The sequence below is a fragment of the Prinia subflava genome, chromosome 9 (genome assembly GCF_021018805.1).
Source record: "Prinia subflava isolate CZ2003 ecotype Zambia chromosome 9, Cam_Psub_1.2, whole genome shotgun sequence".
Taxonomy (NCBI): Eukaryota; Metazoa; Chordata; class Aves; order Passeriformes; family Cisticolidae; genus Prinia; species Prinia subflava.
In genome coordinates, this window is record NC_086255.1 from 34,619,981 (window position 1) to 34,638,936 (window position 18,956).

At 45.1% G+C, this 18,956-nt stretch overlaps 2 protein-coding genes across 3 annotated transcripts in view; one reads left to right on the forward strand and one right to left on the reverse strand.

Annotated features, from left to right (window-relative positions):
• Window positions 1-582, reverse strand: part of LRRTM3 (leucine rich repeat transmembrane neuronal 3) — a 79,160-nt gene extending 78,578 nt beyond the window's left edge. For both annotated transcript variants that reach the window (XM_063406397.1, XM_063406398.1), the window contains exon 1: window positions 115-582. In XM_063406397.1, the coding sequence (XP_063262467.1) occupies window positions 115-118 (4 nt within the window). In that variant the 5' untranslated portion in view covers window positions 119-582. The remainder of the gene's footprint in view (window positions 1-114) is intronic.
• Window positions 1-18,956, forward strand: part of CTNNA3 (catenin alpha 3) — a 419,849-nt gene that overhangs the window by 191,772 nt on the left and 209,121 nt on the right. The window lies entirely within an intron of this gene.

An 18,956-nucleotide genomic window follows, 5' to 3' on the forward strand; every position in this document is an offset into this window, starting at 1 on the left:
AAGCCATTTAAGTATAACAACAAATCACATCCAGGTAAGTCTATGGAGTAATTAAAGCACAGGCTATGCAGTAACTGTGAACTATAAATTAAAAAGATAACGTGAAAAACATACCCATCCTTTGTGTTGTTCAAAGGTCGTCCTTAGGTCTTTTGTTTTTTGCTTAGTGTGCCACAAGCATGGCAGCCCCTGTCAGCTGCACTGTAGTGAGTCAGGGCTCGCTGACACCCAGGAAGAAAAATTGCACCCCTTGGGAGATGGACCGATTTTGGAACATTATTCTTTGCCAGCCGTGCAGAACACTCCAAGAATAAATCAATCCCAACACAGCATTCGCAGCAAAATGTCAAATTCTTCCTAGGTGATGGGATCTTCATGGATATTACGGTTTTGCATCTCCCTAGTTCGGAGCCCGGCTGTTAGAAGGTGGCTTTGCCGGAGGGCATGTCGCCGGCGCTGCCCAGCTCAGCTGCGGGCGCGGCCGCCGCGCCCCTCGCGGTGCCCGCGGCTGGCGGGTGCGGGGAGCCCGGCCCGGGACGCGGCTCCGGCGCTGCCGCGCTCGCATGCCGAGAGCTCCGGCCGGCTGTGGCGGGCTGGCGCCGGGCGCAGCCTTATGTAAAGCTGCCCCCAGCGGCAGCAGCACCGCGGGCATGTGCAGTGCCTGCCTTCCCTTGCAAATGAGCCGGCTCTCCGGGGGAGCGGGCGCTGCTCGCCGCGCGGTGGTCAGCTCCGTGGTGCCGGGCTGCCCTGACCCTCACTGTGATTGAGAGCCGCCCTGCATCCCTGAGCTTACGAGCTCAGCGGCAGCTCCTGAGACTCCCGTCTCAAGGGCTGACGAGACGTTTATAGGACATAGATACAAATTTTTGGTCGGAAGGATTTTTTTTTCTTACTGCATTAGATGTGTTCACACAACCTTTTTGCAATCACCCACTGTTTTCCGGTGAAGTATCAGCCCCCTCGGTGTGTCTCTTATCAAGAGCTTTAGTGTGGACACTGTTTTTTTACAACATGAAAAATGTTTTTGGGGCTGACATTTTGCCTTTTGCTTTCTTCTTCTCTGTTAAAAGGCTCAGTGCCAGGAGGTTAGAAGAGAGTACTGTGCTCATTTATTTCCCAGCTTGCTGTCACTTTGTTCCACAGCACTAACGCTTCAACCACAGGCTTCCAGAACCTTTACAACATAGCGACTAAGCAGCTTGGTGTAGTACCTTAATGAGGTGAGTTGTCCTTACAGTCACTTAGGACATGGACAGGATTTTATGTGAAGGTACAGTAATGCTGAGCTTTTTATGTGTGTGATGCTCTACAGTCCTCATATACCACCAGGAGAGCCACCTTGTCTTTCCTTAGTTTTCCCTTCCTTGCATGCTGTAGGGAAAGAACACATCCTCTCATCCTGGCAGAGCAAGGGTAAGATGGTGTTACAGCAAACACACCACGCTGGCAGTCTTCCTTCACAGAGCAATTTGTGATCATAGATGATGGTGGTCAAATGGAAAATCCTGTCTCTTTGTCATCCAAGGATGGGCAGGAGGCTGAAGAGAGGTGTACTGCTCCTTAGAAGAGTGGAGTGCAGTCCTCAAATGCAGCCAGATAGTGCTGAGAACCATGCCTTTCTGGGAGTGGATCCTTACCCTTGGAATAATGGGCTGTGGCTTTTCCCTAATTATCCACTGCTGTGAGAATAGAATAACAGAACATGAGGTGAAATGTAAAATTTTCCAGGCATTAAAATGCCACCTTTGCTAGTACTTAGGCTGTGGGTGACCTCGAGTTTACAGTGATTCCGCTAGTACTAATGCACCAAACCAGAGTCCCCCAATGAGGAGCGCAGTCATTCCTGGCTAACAGCTACGGTTGTCTTTCATGTCAGAAACATGCTCCTGCGTCATGGCACACTCTGTGAGAGTTCTCTCTTTGGGACAGACTGGTGGAGAGGGAAAGGGTTAACTGCTCCATTAATCTCTGCGGTGTCATCTCCCACTCCCTGCCACGGCTGGTTTGGGGCTCTGCAGTGTGGTCTGCAGGGTTGAGGAGCGGGCGACAGGCTGCGGAGTGCGCGGGGAGCTGCGCTGTTCTGCTGCACCAGTGTCACGTGCCAGTCTGGTGTCCTGCTCCAGGCTTTCCGTCACTGGTCACTGCCCTGGGGTGTCTCTGCTCTTGATGGAGCAGGAACAAGACAGCTCAGACCTTTGGTGAGCCAAATTGTCTTTTGGAACTGCTGCTCTTCCTCTGTTGACAGTAGATGTCTGTGAGAGGTAAACTCTTTATTGAAATGACTCTTTCAGGTTTCTAAACTTAAATGGCCTGAAATTAGGTCAGACTTGTAGCCTGGTTCAAACACAGCATGTAAAACTTCCAATTACATCCAGATTCTTTCTCCTGGAGAATTGGTGCAACTTTGTGTACAGCTGGCACTCAGCCTTCTTCCCAAACTTTGCCTGTTCTCTGGCTTTTCATGTTTTGTGTTTCTCTCCCTCCTCCACCTTGTTTATGGAGTTAACAAGTAGCTTCTTGGCCACCATGAGTCAGCAGAGCTTCAGCAGCTTTCCTAGGGTTTTAATAATTGCCAATATACTGGACTAACAAGAGGGAACAGCCACTCCTTACCAAGAGTTATTTTCGTTTTTCTGAAAGGAGTGAGACATCGAGACATGAACAGAGAGAGCATCAAATCTATGTTAATGGATTGCCAAATTGAATTTTCTTTACTGAGATCCTTTTTGAATTACACAAGCAGGAAAAGTGCCAGAGTCTGATAAACAGTTTTTTAAAACTACATTTCTGTATCTTTATACAGCAAAATAAGTTCTTCTCTGTTTGTAGAAATAAAGCTCCCAGTATGAAACAAATCCCAGTATGAAACATTTCTTACAAAATTTCAGGCCGATCTGGCCATATAAATAATGATAAATAGAAAATTAAGTTAAAGCTGTGTTTTACATAAGAAAACCTATCTTTGCCTGGTATCAGCTACACCTTGTCTATCAGTGCACCCCCACGGGGTAACCTTTCAGCTCATGGAACTGGGAAACGAGACCTTGAGGCCCAGTGGTTGGCTTCTCTTATGGGTAAGTCATGGAGAGCTTGCAGTGGAACTGACCCCACAGCCCCCGGGGGTTTCCTGGCGCCTTGGTGTGAATTTAGCTTGTGCTCTCTGTGGGTTCCTGTGCCTTCATTCTGCAGGGCAGTTGCTGCAGGCACAGGGCACTGTGAGCTGAGCTCTGTATCTCTGCCAGGCAGCCCTGCCTCTGTCCTGTCCTGTCCTGGAGCAGCAGTTCCCAGTCAGGAGCAGGAGTGAGAAGGTGCAAGTGACCCAAGCCCCAGTGACTTCATGCTGGCTGAACATTAGTGCTCAGGAACAACATCATTCCATCTGCCTGAGAGAAAACGATTTTAGCCAATTCTGTAAAGAAAAACCTCTTAAGAAAAATAGTTTATTTATTTGTGTTGTCTTCAACACAAAGTTCAAGTCTGTGTTTTGGGGTTTCAGCCGTAAACATAAACTGAGATACCACAGAATCTGAGATGCTTGTAAGTTTTGAGTTTTATGACCCCATGATCACTCTAATTTTTTTCCTGGGCCTTTTTTTGAGGGGAGAACTGCCTAGATCAGGAAATACAGTGGCAAATGTGTTACTAGATATGTCTTAGCATCCATCCAGATGAGGAGAGGTGTGTTGGGCAGAGCCTGTGATGAACACATAGTTTTCTTCATCTACACGACAGAAATTCAAAGCTGTTATGACTATGCTAAGGTAGTTGTAGGTGTAGAAGAAAGAATCACAGGTGACCTGGCCCCTGATAAGTCACAGTTGTGCCAATTACCAGAGAAGAGGAACAGCCTTGCCCTTAATGGGTTGTAGCTGTGACTGATAAAGGTAAGTGTGATAAAAGGGGTGGGTTGGGTAGTCAGAAGAGGACTTTGAAGGAGGAAAAGGAACGATCCTGAGGGAGAAGATAGTGAAGTAATAATCCAGAAGGACTAGGCAAAACAGGAGAGAGAATCATTGCTGTGAGGTCAGTCTGGGGCTGCAGTCAGAGTCTGCAAGGGAAACCTTCAGTAGGAGCTTGCTGCAGCCAGAGTCAGTGAATAGCTGGAGTCAGGATGGGTGAATTTTAACAAGGAATAAACCAGGACCCTTTTCAGGCTGTGATAAACAAGAAGTCTGTGTCTCAACTCATTTCTACCCCTAACGAGAGGTCTGCTGCCGCAGTAGTGATAGACCAGATTTTTCTTTTGGAGGTAAACTTTCAGTAGGCTTTCTAGCTGCATATTGTTCTGGATTGATTTCACTGCTATCTGATTTTGCACTAATTTGTTTCAGTTTAATTTCATATTTGGTTTCGGGGTTTCTTACATGGTTAAATTGTAGTGTGTTTTTTCTTTTTCCATTAATTCTGGCTGAGTTCTCTGTACCTAAATGAGACTTCCCTATGGAAAGCTTAGTATGAACTACAGCCAAAATAGTAAATGGTGAAACAAAAGGTGGCATTCACTGTGAGAGCCTTTTCCTCTACAGAGCTGGTTTGGAATTGAAACTTTTCACAGAGGAAAGGGGAATCAGCAAATTGTGCATTTTTTTTGGGATTATAAGAAGGTACCTGTACTAGCCAGGTACATCTGTTTACTAAGTACATTTGAAAAGGAGGGGTGACAAAATTACCAGATGACAGTAGGATGGGGGTGAGGGGGCAGGGAAAGGATGTAAACTTCCCAGAGTGTAAGACACTGGGTACTAGTGGGATCCATGCAGATCAATCAAAAGCCTTCCCCTCTTCTGTCACATCGTTCACCTTAGCCTTCCTCAGGATATTCCATGCTTACTCTTTAAAATCCGTTTAATGATGATGTTACAGAGAAGAAAAAAATTAAAATATTTCTGTTACTCCCGTGAGAAGCACTTTCAGGAACGCAGCCTGAGCTTTTCTAGACACAGGGCATTATGTTCATAGTGCACAAAGTTTGGAATTCAGACAAGGCCAGAATACAGCATTTTTCTGCTCTTGGGTCTGGGAGTGCCTTTATGTGTAAATCACATTCCTTTGGGGACCTGTAGTTAGCAAGTGTCGCACTGTGTTCTTTTTGGGTTTATGAAGTGACACCGTGTGTTGTTCCCTTGACTTTATTCCCCTATAAAGAAGGCAGGAGTCAGCTGGGCTAGCAGTAGTAGCTTGCTCTAAATGGTACTGTAGTGTGCTATCACTGTATTATTAAGAGAGATAAGTCTAATAAAATGTGTCTGCAATTTTTGCGCCAGTGATTAAATGAACCTGCTGTTCCATGAGGATCAGATTAGAGCTGGGGGCGTGTAACTCCCAGTGTAAATATCAGAGCGTGGGACGGCAGAGGGAAACTCAGGATGCAGCATTTGCTGAAGGTACACATAAGGAGAGGGAAGTGTGAGAAAGCCAGGCTCAAGGAACATGCAGGCAAGGGAAATCAAGGCAACAGAAAATGTCCTGAAGAAATAGGGAAAGGTGATTGAGACTAGGGAGGCTCTTACCCCAGGAGTTGATCTGTGCTGCCCTCAAGGACACTGGTGGTCAGTGGTAGGTGAGGGAATGGATGAATTGAAATGCTTTCTTGCTCTTCTGTTAGGAACTGTTATTTTGAAGTCTGCCCCCAGCCCCTGTGGGGGTGAAGGATCCTGTGTTGCACACGGAGGAGCTGCAGGAGCCCCGCTCCACTCTGGAGTTGGTGCTCCTGTGAGGGGGCTGGCTGAGGGGCCGGGGCGCGTCTGTCCCCGTGTGTGTCCTCAGGGCTGGCACAGGGCTGCGCGGCGATCGCGTCCCTCACGCAGTTACAGAAGCTTTTCCAGCCGCGTGCCTCTGCTGGAGCCTCAGCGCTGTGGGCAGGGCACGGGGGCCTCTGCACTGCCCTGGGGAGGCACACAAACCTTTGTCCAGGCTATCCACTGCTAGGGTTTTTCCAGACCAAACGTGTCCTTTGGCCTTAATGAGGCATTGGACACTGGATAACTGCTCCCTGACTGGCTTCTTGTCCTATGATTTTGCAGCTGTTTGAGGGTGAAAGGAATGAGGGACTTGTCTTTGCAAACTGGGTCTGCCAGTAGATAAAACTAGCACTGAGAGATAAAAGAAACAATGGGAAGGATTCCACTGATCGATAAATGGAATGAGAGATTTGTCTTTACAAACAAACTGTAGGTCTGCTGATAAATAAAACGGGATACTGAGAGATGAAGGAAACAATGGGAAGAGCCAGAAATTCTATAGGAATTCCACTGATTGACACAAGTAAAAGAAAAAGGGGGGTTATACATTAGAAGGGGGTCTTCAGGTATTAGACATTTTGGGAAGTCTGTACCTCTCAAGTACCTCAGCCAGTGGGGAAGAGAGGGGACAGGTGGCTGGGAAATGAGGATAAAAAGGAGACTGCATCCTCCAAAATTTTGAGAGACCCCAGGGGAAATGCTCTGTGGCCTCTCCCTTCATTCGAATAAAGTTACAGGACTCCTCTGTCTCCTTTGTGGACATAAACCCCTGGTGTTTGTGGATTAATTTTCCTGACAAAGGCAAGCAGCCTGTGCTTCAGTCTCATCCTTTAGAGACAGGACATGAGATGCAAAGCTATCATTTTACTTACTCTCTGAAATTGATACGACCACTTCTGTTTCAGTGGATTTAGTGTTGATCCTTTCAGGCTTATGCTCCAGCATCTTCCTGAAAAGTTAATATGAGTAGAAGCAGCAGAAGGTACTGGAGGATGAAGGATCATCACGGAAGTAAAAATTAATTACATCTTCCACATAGCGCTTCAACCTGCAGAGCATGAATGATCCCCACTGTAAGTGCCCTGGAGATGTGTAGGGGTGATATGCAAGGCTGTGTTGGTGGCCTCTGCTTGTGATTGTGCCTTCAGTCTCTGTGAAGGTGCCAGAGAGATTGGGTTAGAATAAACCAGGCTTGTTGCAAATGCTTCCCACCCTCCAAGGGCCAGGATGCCATTGCTGGAGGAATGCTTGTTGTCTGATTGTCCAGACAGCTCTGCTGGGGTTTGTGTGGCCTGAGTAGTGAGAGATCCTTAGGTATCACCATGAAGGGTGCTGGTGTGGAAAGAATGATTTGTCTCCTCTAGGTTTAAAAGACAAATATCTGCCAAGGAAGGGAGAAAACTTCCTGAAATGGAAAGATGAACCCCCTTCCTTTGACAATTTCGGCGCTTCCAGGCAAAAGTATGGGAAAAAGGAATAACAGTTCTTTACTAGAATATATCTATATATATGTAAAAAGACACAACAGCCATAAAACCGATTAAAATAATAACTCCACAGAAACCCACCACCGCCTTTTCCCGGGCGTGAAGCTCTTTCCCCTCGGCCCCGCCGGCAGGGGGCGCCTCCCTCACGGCCTCGGGCCTGAGGGGGGAGCCCCGGGCTGAGGGGGGAGCCCCGGGCTGAGGGGGGAGCCCCGGGCTGAGGGGGGAGCCATGGGCTGAGGGGGGAGTCCCGGGCTGAGGGGGGAGTCCCGGGCTGAGGGGGGAGTCCCGGGCTGAGGGGGGAGCCCCGGGCTGAGGGGGGAGCCGTGGGCTGAGGGGGGAGCCGTGGGCTGAGGGGAGCCGTGGGCTGAGGGGGGGAGCCGTGGGCTGAGGGGGGGAGCCGTGGGCTGAGGGGGGAGCCGTGGGCTGAGGGGGGAGCCCTGGGCTGAGGGGGGACCCCCGGGCTGAGGGGGGACCCCCGGGCTGAGGGGGGAGCCCCGGGCTGAGGGGGGAGCCCCGGGCTGAGGGGGGAGTCCCGGGCTGAGGGGGGAGTCCCGGGCTGAGGGGGGACCCCCGGGCTGAGGGGGGAGCCGTGGGCTGAGGGGGGAGCCCCGGGCTGAGGGGAGCCGTGGGCTTCGCCCTCCCCAGCGCTCACGTGTACGGGGTGAGTATCCTAGCGGTGGCAGCCGCCGGGTTCCGCTCAGCATCTGGTAGGTGCTCTCTCCGGAGACACGGGCCCGTTTTCCCCTGCGGCACCCGCGGAGATGGTGAGGGTCTCCCGGCAGTGGCGGGCCTGGAAGGCGCCGGTCAGACGGCGGCTGCCTGCAGCGGGCTCACGGGCAGCGAGGAGAGCTCCGAACCCCTCAGCGGGACAAGCCCCGGGCCAGAAACCGCCCGAACTGCCCCGCTCTCCGCACAGCCTGCGTGTTCCCCCTCAGCTAAGCGAGTGCCCGACCTCCTTTTCCCCTCCCTGGAAGGTTTCAGTGGAATGCTAGAATCATCGGCCAGTTCTTTTGTATCGGAGTTGCCGACAATTCATCTCCCAGGTCAACTTCCTTTCCTCACAGCGTCTTTCTCTCAGGTAACAAATGGGAGAAGATTCACTGAAAAACCCAAAGCCACAACAGTGTCCTGAGGTGCCTGATCTGACTTGTGCTTTGCTAGGGATGGCAAAGGGAATGAGCTTCCCGCACAGCCAGATTTACGTAGAGATCTCATAGAAGAGTTTTGTTCATGGGGAGGTCTGCAAGGGCTGGGACGTCAGTGTAGAGACATTGCGTGACTGAATCCAAGCAGAGCTGCAGCCTGGTCCCAGGGAAAACCAGTGGTGCTGGCAGTGTCCAGTTCTGGCCAGAGGGAAAGGAGTGAGCTCTGAGTGTGTGCTGATGTGTGGTAAGAACAGGAAGAGAAATGTTTGACTAAAGATGAGGCTGTGGTAGTGCCAGCCATGTGGCCATTTGCACAATTTTGTCTTTTACCCAACTTCAGACCTTTTCAGTGTTCCATGTGTATGTGTAGTTAAAACCCTCAGGGCTGGCTTTGCCTCCTCAGCTGTTCCTTCTGCTCTCATGCCTGTGCCTGTAGCTGCTCCTTTTATACTCCTACCTTTTTGGTACCTCTCTGAGGGATTAGTGTTTGTCATTTGCACAGCATGGAGCACACATAGATGATGCATGTTCACACATTTCTTAGGAGTTTCAGACCTGTGCCCTGCCATGCATTTAACTCTGTGGGGCTCCAGATGAAGCTGCCTTGACATCTCGCTGTGTACTGAGGCTGTAGAATTAATTATTCTGTCAGGTCAGCCCTGGAATATCTGTTGGCTGCAGTGGCTTCTCCACTGCTGGAGGAAGGCAGCTGGCAAGAACTTTCATTATAGGAAACCCGTGACATCCACATCGTATCAGAAACCATTATAAACTCGTTTTCCAAACCTGAGCTTTTATCCTAATTTTTTGGGGTCTCAGTGTCTTCACTGATGAGAGAGCAATAGTGGCATGTAGTTCTATAAGCATAGCAGCCTAATAGATGATTTGCATGACTTTTTGTCTGACACTAGTTATATTCAAACATATACCTTTTCCATCAGTTAAGCTGCCTGTTCCTTTTTGGAATTCCAGCCTAGGTTATTCTGCATCTACTGTAACTTTTATTGTGTGTTATGGGTGTCATTTATTTTGATGCCTTTTTTTGAGCTTGAGTGGCCAAATAGAATTCCATGTGAGGATGGCGTAGTTGTTAAATATAGAAACACAGACTTCTGTTTAAAATGCAGAATTACCCTCTCTCTGTGGTCAATAAGTTTGGCAATGTCTGTTCACTTACAGAACCTTTCTACTGTTACAAGAGTACCATTTTGAAAATTACTTCAGTATTTGCTGAATATTACCTTTAATTTTCCATATAAAAATTGCAACTGATGCATTTTTAGCTTCTTGAAACAAAAGGTATATATGTGGCATTTCTTAGGCTCAGACCTGAATTAGTAGGTGTTTATTGGTGTTCTTCCTAGTCTTGCTGCTCTTCAGCATAAACAGGCATACGGGGGGCAGGAGGGCAGAGTAGAATGATTTCATTTGACATCTTGAAATATTCTAAAATAATTTCCAGTTGCTCCTTTCACATGCTTATGCATGAAAACCTCCACAAAGAAAAAAAGCATTCCAGCTTTCCTCTGTTAGGACTCCTGCTTGGACCTCAGTGTGGTGTTCTGAGGCTGTGTTCCAGCCTGAGACAGACAGTGGTGTGTTATTAGGCAGCATTAGTAACATTTTGAAGAGAAAACTGAACATGACAGTTGAGCAGATTTGCAACTGAAAGATGAAAACATGAACAAAGTTAAGAAGCATATAATTGTGCTCATTCCCACTGTGACTAGCACAGAAATGATTTATTCCAAGTGGCTGCAGTTGCATGCTTAGTCACTTCCTTCCCTGGCTTCAGCCTGATGCTGTTTTCTGCCATTTTCCTGCAAAAAGAAGTTTGTTTCCCTTTTCATCAAAAGTTTCAGATTGTTTAGCTTTTAGTAATTCAGTCAAGTCTTTTTCAATTAAGCAAGCTGTGGCAGCTTGTAGATATTCCAGCTTTGGTAGCCTGGTGTTCCTGAGAAGGCTCAGAATGTTAATTATGCTGACAGTCTTACTTAACCAGCCTGTAATCAGCTGCTGCTTAGGCAAGGGTCCCCCATCCATGCCAGTAATGGTGGGCTAGAACTTTATGGTTTAAAAGAAAATAAAATACCTGCAGGTATGTTTTGACTGTTCCATTCTGTGTTTGCCATCCTTCTTTGTCTTTTCCCGTTGGGGTGTCTGGCAGACAGAGCTCTGAAGAAACCACATCTTTAAATTTAACATGACCTATTAGCTCATCTTCTCACCTCTACCCAAGATAATTGTCTTAAATGAAATGTGATTAAATAAAAAATAACTGTACAACCAAACCCCAGCATGTTTGGGTGATTTAAAAGAAGCACAACAGACTCCCATATAATCAATTAATAAAAAAGAAAAAATTCTTCTGCATTCCTGCATTTTATATTCCTGCGTATTCAGACAACAAACTCTGAAGTTTATTAAAATTAAGTGTCTTTTACCCGATGGACAGGACTGCAAAAAAATGACAAGCCAACTCAAAGTGACTCCATACATGTGTAAAACAGTAAATATCTGCAGACTATTAATTGCTGATGGACACAGTGCTGAAGGGTAGAGGAGAGGAAGCTGACATGAAGAGAAGAAATGGAGTTTTCACTCTTTCTTCTCTTTCTTGCCAGAATATTAGGGTAGGTGTGTTGTATTTTTGTGTTTTTTAAATCCTTCTATCCAGCATTCTGTATCTGGTAAGAAGGTAAGAGGCTTAAAAGCCCCTTTTCCTCTTGCAGCTTGGTTGCATACAGTAGTGGTTAGAGAGCAAGAAATGCCGCAGCTGATAGGAGACTGTGGCCAGCCCATGTGGGGGAGACACAGGAGAGCTGGGCCTGAGGGAGTCAACAGCTTCATTTTGTGTCCCTGGGTGGTGGCAGGAACTGGGAGAAAACACAAACACAAACAATGACTCGGTTTTAAAACCACTTTGCCTCCAGGCAGACAAAGCAGGGCCACCTCCATCCACGTGCTCTTACAGGGAGCCTCTTTTGCCACAGATAGGAAGATCTGTGTGTGTCACAGGGAAATGGAGTGGTCTTCCAGCATATGCTTGTGCCATCATTTATTTGTGATTTAGGCAGATTGAGCAGGTTGAAATCCAGAGCAGACATGTGCCAGTATAATGAACACAACAAAAATGCTTCCTGTGACCATTTCTGCTGCTCTGGCTTCAGCAGTTTCCTGTGTTTCTTTGTAAGACTGTAAAATTCTAGGAAACAAATGTGCTTTATTCTATCATTGCAGGACTAAAAAGAACCCAAATCTTAAGATAACTGTATACAAATCTAAGGACAGCAGTAAATAGAGTCATGCTCCAGTGTTAATTAGTTTGAAATTCGTAAGAGAAGTAGGAAAGAAGAATTTTTCAGGGAAGGCCAAATATACCTCTGTTTTTTTTCTTTGCATTACCAGTATGTCTCATTTCAGCTGTATACTTTAGTTCACACTATGGTAATTGAACCCCACAATACAGTTCTTGAGGGCCTTCTAAGGTGATGTGTCCTGGTGCAGTTCAAGTGCATAAAGAGTTCACAGGGGGTATTTAGTAAAAGGTAAAAGACATAAAAGTCTTGTGTTTCAATGTAAAAGCCAGAAAGTAACTAAAGGCTTGTAGAAAAGAAAAAACCAAGGTACTGTATGGCCACGTTACTGAGTAAGAGCTGTCTCTCAGGAAGATCTTTGCAGTTTCCTTTAAAATACCCAGGACTTGCTGCTCCAAGACAGAAAGCTGGAAGAGATCCAGTGCTCTTATCTGACATAGCAATTTCAATGTTCTCAGTGTGATTTAAAGTCAAGTAGAGATACGCTGTTGGAATTGAGATATTTGTAAACGGATAAAAGTCTTGGAGTTGTATCAGAACAGCAGTGCCTCAGAGCATTTCCAAAAATAAAAGTATAAATGTCCTTGAATGCATTTGCACCTTACATAAATACCATGGTATTTGGAATTCTGTGTCAGATACTTGCTGATCAAAAGATCAACATTTTAAAGAAGACAGTAATTCATATGTTCATGTAAAGACCAAACATAGAAACATGAGAGAAACAGTGAGTGCCAGCCTCGCCTCTGTAACAGTTGAGCTGCAGACTCTTTAATTTTGATAAAGTTTTAGCCGAATCCAGCTTTAGAAAAGCTTTCCAATAACTGTTACTACTGGGGTTATTCGCAAAATCCAAATCTGCTTGTGATGCTTTTTGTACCTTCAGTGAGAACTGTAGCAGCCTCCTGGCATTGCCCATTCCTAATGTGGTGGGAATTGCCATAGTACTGATGAACTTCAAAATTGGATCTTCTGCTTGAAAAAGGTTGTTGAAAATTATATCAGGGATGCAGAGAATGAGAGATTGTAAGGGTTTTTTCAGTCAAAAGATTTAACTGCTGACAGAATTAATTATCGTGTGAGAGTGGTTAAGTTGCAGAGTTTCACAATGGGAGGGTATTTTCTGTTAGTGTATTTTTTTTCTTTTTGAATATTAAATCTCAGACCATATCATAAACTAATGCAATATGTTACATGCAAAGATCAAGGCCTGTAGAGTTGCTGATCTTCTTAAGTATGTCAGAATTAGCCTCTTAAATGTTCAGCATCTAATTTGATAGGTGTGCCAGCAACCTTTCTTTTGTTGCTGTTCTTTTTTGCAGCTGCTGGAAGTATTTTACGAGGATTTTTCCCCCCACAATGCATCTCTAGGACATTTGTATTCTTTGCTTAGGTTGCCACTTGCCTCGTATTTTTTACTTTAGGCCACTTGCAGCAAAAATGTATGAAACGCCTTATGTCCCACTGTGCCTGGAATGTGTTTGAAAAAGAGTAAATGTTTTTAGTGCTTCACAAGTTTGCAGCCTCTGCCACATTTTGCTGGTGTTTGTCTTTTGCTTTCTGCACAATTTGCTTGGCGCCGTGCGCTGCTGCCTTGTCAGGGGCTGGCTCCAAGTGTCGTGTGTGTGTCCGCGCTGCCTTATTTTACTTGCCACAGTTCAATGCAAAAGCAGCCAGCAGCTGCAGCAAAGGAATCTGCTCTGTTTCAGTTCCCATTCTTTCCATTGTTATCGTTCAGGAGAAGCAGTAACTATGTGGGAAAGCATTCATGAATTCATTAGAGAGTCTCCCATGTTCTCAAACACAAACAAATTTAAAAATTAAGAAGAGCTTTACACATCATTATATGGAGTGGTGCACTATTTCAGCACTGTCCAGGGGTGCTGATGAACAGGAGTGGCAGTGGGTTGGCTAGAGATGTGCATGGCAGAGCAGCAGTGTCCTCCTGCACCTTGCGTATGTCTGCCACAGGAACTCACGGATCAAGTTCCATGGTTTGACATAATGGTTACTGGGCTTGTGTTGTGCTGATTTTTGTTCCTTGTGGAATTAATTACTGTCTCTGCTTCTCTCTAATTTGTACTTAACATGATTAGAACAGAGGTCAGAGGTAAATCTTCCATGTAGTTGCTTTAGTCTGGGTAGGTTTACTCCTGATAATTCAGGGTGATTCATCTATCATATTTTATACTGATTCCATTCATGCTCTTATTATTATGCTCTTGAATTTGAGCATAATAATTCTCTAAGAGCTTGTGAGTATGCATTAGACATACTTGTGTGTGCTGTAGGTAGTGTCTTTAGAAGGCTGATAAAATCTGAAATGCTAATATTCTGTTTTCTTGGAGCCTAAGACTATAGGAATTGTTGTTGGCTTTGATACAAAATGAATAAATGGGAGCTCACTATGAAGTGCTGCTGCCTCTCCTGAGTTTTGCCATTACCTTTATTTAATGGAATGGTTTTGACATCCATCAGGCAGCTGCACTGGCTTCTCATTCTCTTTACTTCCCCACGAAAGGGAATTATTTTATGTGATGAAAAAGCAGTATGACTCTTCTGTTAAGTGCAGTCTGCCTGCTGAAGTCAAGAGCCATGAAAACTCCATACAGCTGAAATGTTCTTGGCTGTGGTACCACAAGGGGTGTATGCTGTTTGGTCTAAACATACTGGCATGAAAGATGTTCTTCTCTTGTAGGTGGCTATCCTTCATGCTGTTGAATGTCTTCACGTAGGGTTAGGGAGACAGGCTCTAACATTGTGTCTCCAATGTGCATCTCAATTAACTTGGAACTGAAGCAGGTAACTTGGGTGACACTCTGAAGGGCAGCCTTTGTGTCCCGTTACTCTGGATTGGTGCTCCATGGGGAAAGAGACTGATATAGCCAGGTTATCAGCACCTTGTGAAAGTCTCCCCCACAGTGGTAAAAACTCTTGTTTGAGAGGTTCATTTCTGCAGAGTAGATGAGAATGTAGGATGGTGTGTTTCACCTTTCCCAGCCCCTTCTAGTCCCCCTTACAGGTCAGTTTAAGTTGTGTGTATTCACACATCGCACTCGTTTGTGAGCAGTTCTGTGTGTGTATCACGTGCCAGTGCCAGCCCTCAGGTTCCTCACAGCTCCAGGCAGTGCTGTCCTGGGACTGAGGTGTTTTCTTTCTCCCTGCGATGTCTGTTAGTCAATACATAAATCCAAGCTGAATCACTTCCTAATGCACAAAGAAGTAATTAAACATCCACACGATCTTTAATGCAGGAGTTTTACTATAGCTGGCAAGGGACATGTTTTGATTTTTGGAAGGTTGTTGCAAAATGTTATTGCTCTGGAAAAAGATTACAAGGGAAGTGCAATAATTCTTTTATCCAGGTCCTTGACATTCCCATTTAGTTATAGCTGGAACAATAATGGATGCTTGTGACACCAGTCCAGGGGACAGATGGGACCCACGCAGGGGTGCTGAGGGAGCTGGCAGAGGTGCTGCCCACGGCCCTTTCCAGAATCTCCCAGCAGTGCTGGCTGACTGGGGAGGTCACAGTGACTGGAGCCTGGCCAGTGGGACGCCCTCTCCGAGAAGGGCTGAGAGGAGCATCCGGGGAGCCACAGGCCTGGCAGGTGTGAGCTCAACAAGACTGAGTGCCGGGTCCTGCCCTGGCACTACAAAACCCCGCTTCCGTACCCGGGATCTCCCAGAGTTTATAATTAGGCAAACGTGTTTGGAATGAACTGAGGGGAAAAAAAGATAATAGCTTTGATTTAAGGCAGTGAATGGTTAACCTTCCTTCTCTTATTTCTTCTCTGCCAGATAAAACTCCCACCACTTCAGTGTTGCCATGCAATAAATTTGTTTTGTTGGGTTTTTTTTCCCTCCCTTGACTTGATGATTCATTGAGATCAGACATTTGTTACACTGCACTTTTAAAATTTCTGTTTATTATTTTTCTATGCCTGATATTTCGAGGGCTGCTTGAAAAAAATAACTTTTTTTTTCCCCAGGCTAATCCTAACTCATATTTTCTACAATTGATTTTATTGAAAGAAATGCAAGTTTCAGAAATTTTTTTTGTTCATTTATTTTTTGGAAGACAGCAGCCAAAGGAATGTATTTGCTATTGAGCTTGCATGGATACTCAGGACATCTACCATGCAATGCTCCTCTTCTCAGGTTTTGGTGTTTTTTTTCTGGCTTGGGTAGAGTTTTTTTAAAGCTGTTGTTTCATTCTGCTTCTCTCCATGCCTGCACCCAGACAACCTCATCCTAAGAGCCTAATTAGCTTAGTCGGGGTGAGGAACAGGCACACAGCAGGGAAAGAACAACTGGACTGAGAAGGATCAAAGGAGGGTGGCTGGCTAAAGGAGTTCTGGATTGCAGGCATTGTGGATTTAGGGTAGAAGAACGTAAATTCAGATAGTACAAAGGCAAAAGCATAGGAGAAAGGAAAGAGAAAAGAGACTGCTGGATCTAGAAGAGTGTTTTTGGAAGAAAGCAAAAGCAGGACCTCTGATAATAAAAACAGAAACCCACTTCTTCAGCATGTCATGATTGCTTTAATTGTAATCAGCTTTAATGAAAAAGCTTGGTTCTTGTACATGAGAAACTGAGGCAGTTTAGGGCAGAAGATTAGGAGAGAACTCTGTCATACAGGGCTTGCAGTATGAGGGGAAAATTCTTGCATGGATTAGAATTGTAACAACTCTGGAATAGACACCTCCAGCAAAGGATGAGAGCTATAGAGAAGGTTGTGCCATTTAATCGAAGCAAAGAATTTGTACAAAATGAATGTGTTTGGGACAAGGGACAGATCTCAGAAAAATACTGTCTGGTCAGCTTACACTGAGACCCTGTTTTCAGGTAATGACACAACAGGCTCCAGGCCATTCCTCGTTCTCACTTTATGCATGTCCACAGGATCTCTGATATTTTAATAGCACTCTCCATTTATTAGACCAGTGCCAGGATCCAGCTGGTACAAAAGTGTCAGTGCCAGATGCTATCCTTGGGACACAGTGACCCCAGGCACCAGGACAGGCCGGGGCAGAGTGGCTGGAAAGCTGCCCGGGGGGAAGGCGTTTATCCTTTGGACCTCATCACCTCTGAGGAGTAAAGCATTTACAGGCTGATGGGGACAAATAGTCACAGTAATGTGCTTACCTCATTTATTGTGAGTTAAATGTGCACTTGGGGAAGTTGTCACCTCCCAGGGAATTGGTATATGGGAGTCCTTGGATGCATTTAGCTCAGGAAATGTTATTACATCTTTGCTAAAATGAGCTGGCAACGGCTGATGTTGCACTTCTGTGCAGTCCAAATCCAGCTGTGTTCTGCTGCCAGACATTTAACCAAATCTAAAAATCTGATAGTTTAATATTCTAGTCATAATTTCCTCTGACCACCACTGTTAGTATGATTGTTGTGTAATAATTGAGGTGGATATGTTTGGTATTCTCAGATACTCACTGGTTGTTGATTAGGGTTTTTATATAACACAGACTAGAGAATAGGTTCTGGTGGCCTTTCCCTGTTGGGAGGTCATGTAATCTTTCAGTTTAATGAAACCATTTAGGTATACTGAATAAGAGAAAATCAATTTTTGAGGTATTGATTGGAACAAAATTCAAAAGGTCAAGTGTAATGCTTGATCCTGGAGTCTCTGGCTTAATACTCTGTTCAGGTAGGTATTGAGTGTTAGACTTGGCTGCTCATCATGGATCAGGATCATGAAATAGAGAATGAAATGCTGTTTAAGGCAAGAGTAGCTTGCTCTCTGTATTTTGGACTACTGAATGGGGACTGTTCAGGGATGAAATGGTTCTGGCTTATCAATCTTCAACACTTGCAAACATACCTTCAAATTATAACACAAGTTCTCTTTAGGTCTTTAGTGTATAAATTTTTTAGCTGGAGCAGAGTCATTGGACAGTATACAGAAAGGGTTAATCGCAGCCCTGCAAGTTCATGGTATCACTGAAAAAAGACATGACAGATGTAATCAAAAGATAAAACATGAAGAGTTTTATGAAACATGAACAGATACAGTACTTCTTTTCAGAACTGCTCATAGACCGACCTTCTGTACAGCTTGAGGGTTTGACATCATTGATCCGTATTGATTTCATTGGGAAGTTCAGAATCGTTGCTGCCATTATTTAATTAGTGCTTTGAAGCTATTACAGCAGACAAAAAGCACAAACAGCAGCCTCAGTGCTGCTAGAATTGTAATGCTTCAGGGGAACCTGCCAGCTCTACATGAAGGTTGGCCTTAGCACAGGTAGGAGAAGAATATTTGACAGCAGACAGACAATTAGAGGAAGAGGAAAACCTGACTGCACTTTGGATCTCAGTTCTTGATATGTTTACATCTTTGATTCAAAATATTGTCCTACATTCTGTGATGATAGAGCTATGAGAGATTTCTTTGGAATCACCAAATATTTAGAAGTGTTTTACTACTGCTTCTCTTTTCAGAGCTGTAACTATATATGGAATGAAGCGAGCATTTCTCTGTCCATCTTCACTGTTTCACTTCATAACAGTACATAAGGATGTGTACTGATAAGTATTATTTCTTGTGTTGGTATGGAATGCTCACCTCTAGGAGTGCTCATCTCACAGGGTCCTACCCTGCATCTCAGGGGTTTCTTTGCCCCTGCTTGGGGTTATGGCAGCAGACAACTTGAGACACAGAAAGGCTTCAACAAGAGAAACCGGCTGCAGTGAAACACTGGATCCTGCATGAGGGGGTTAAACTTCCGTCCTGAATCTTTAAAGCTGTGTTTATCCTGCAGCGAGAAAGGGTTCTTCTCTTTAAGGGAAGTTAAAATTGTTCAGTAGGAATAAAACTTTTATGGCAGAAATTGTTCCCTGAGGAAGAATGGAATTATAAGAACACAGACCTGCCTGCCAGTCTGGTCTCTGTGGGAATGACACCTTGTATAAACAGCATTTGTTCCTTTCTGAGTGTGTATTAAAGTGATATCTTTGGACACTTGTGATAGAACTCTCAGACCACAGCCAAATTGCCTCCCACAGTGGCAGGTATTTGAATGGAAATAATTAGAAAAGTTCTGTTAGAAACATTTTAGTCACAGGGTTTTGCTATTGCAGCAAAAGACAATTCATGACTTGGGAGTATAGAAAGGTATTTATTTTAAAATCAGTTGGAAAACTGGATTTAACTAACACCTAATAAGCACAGAATTATAAAAACTAGTGCATATACAAAACAGTCTTAACTGATGACACACATTGCATTAGCACTTCTAGATGACA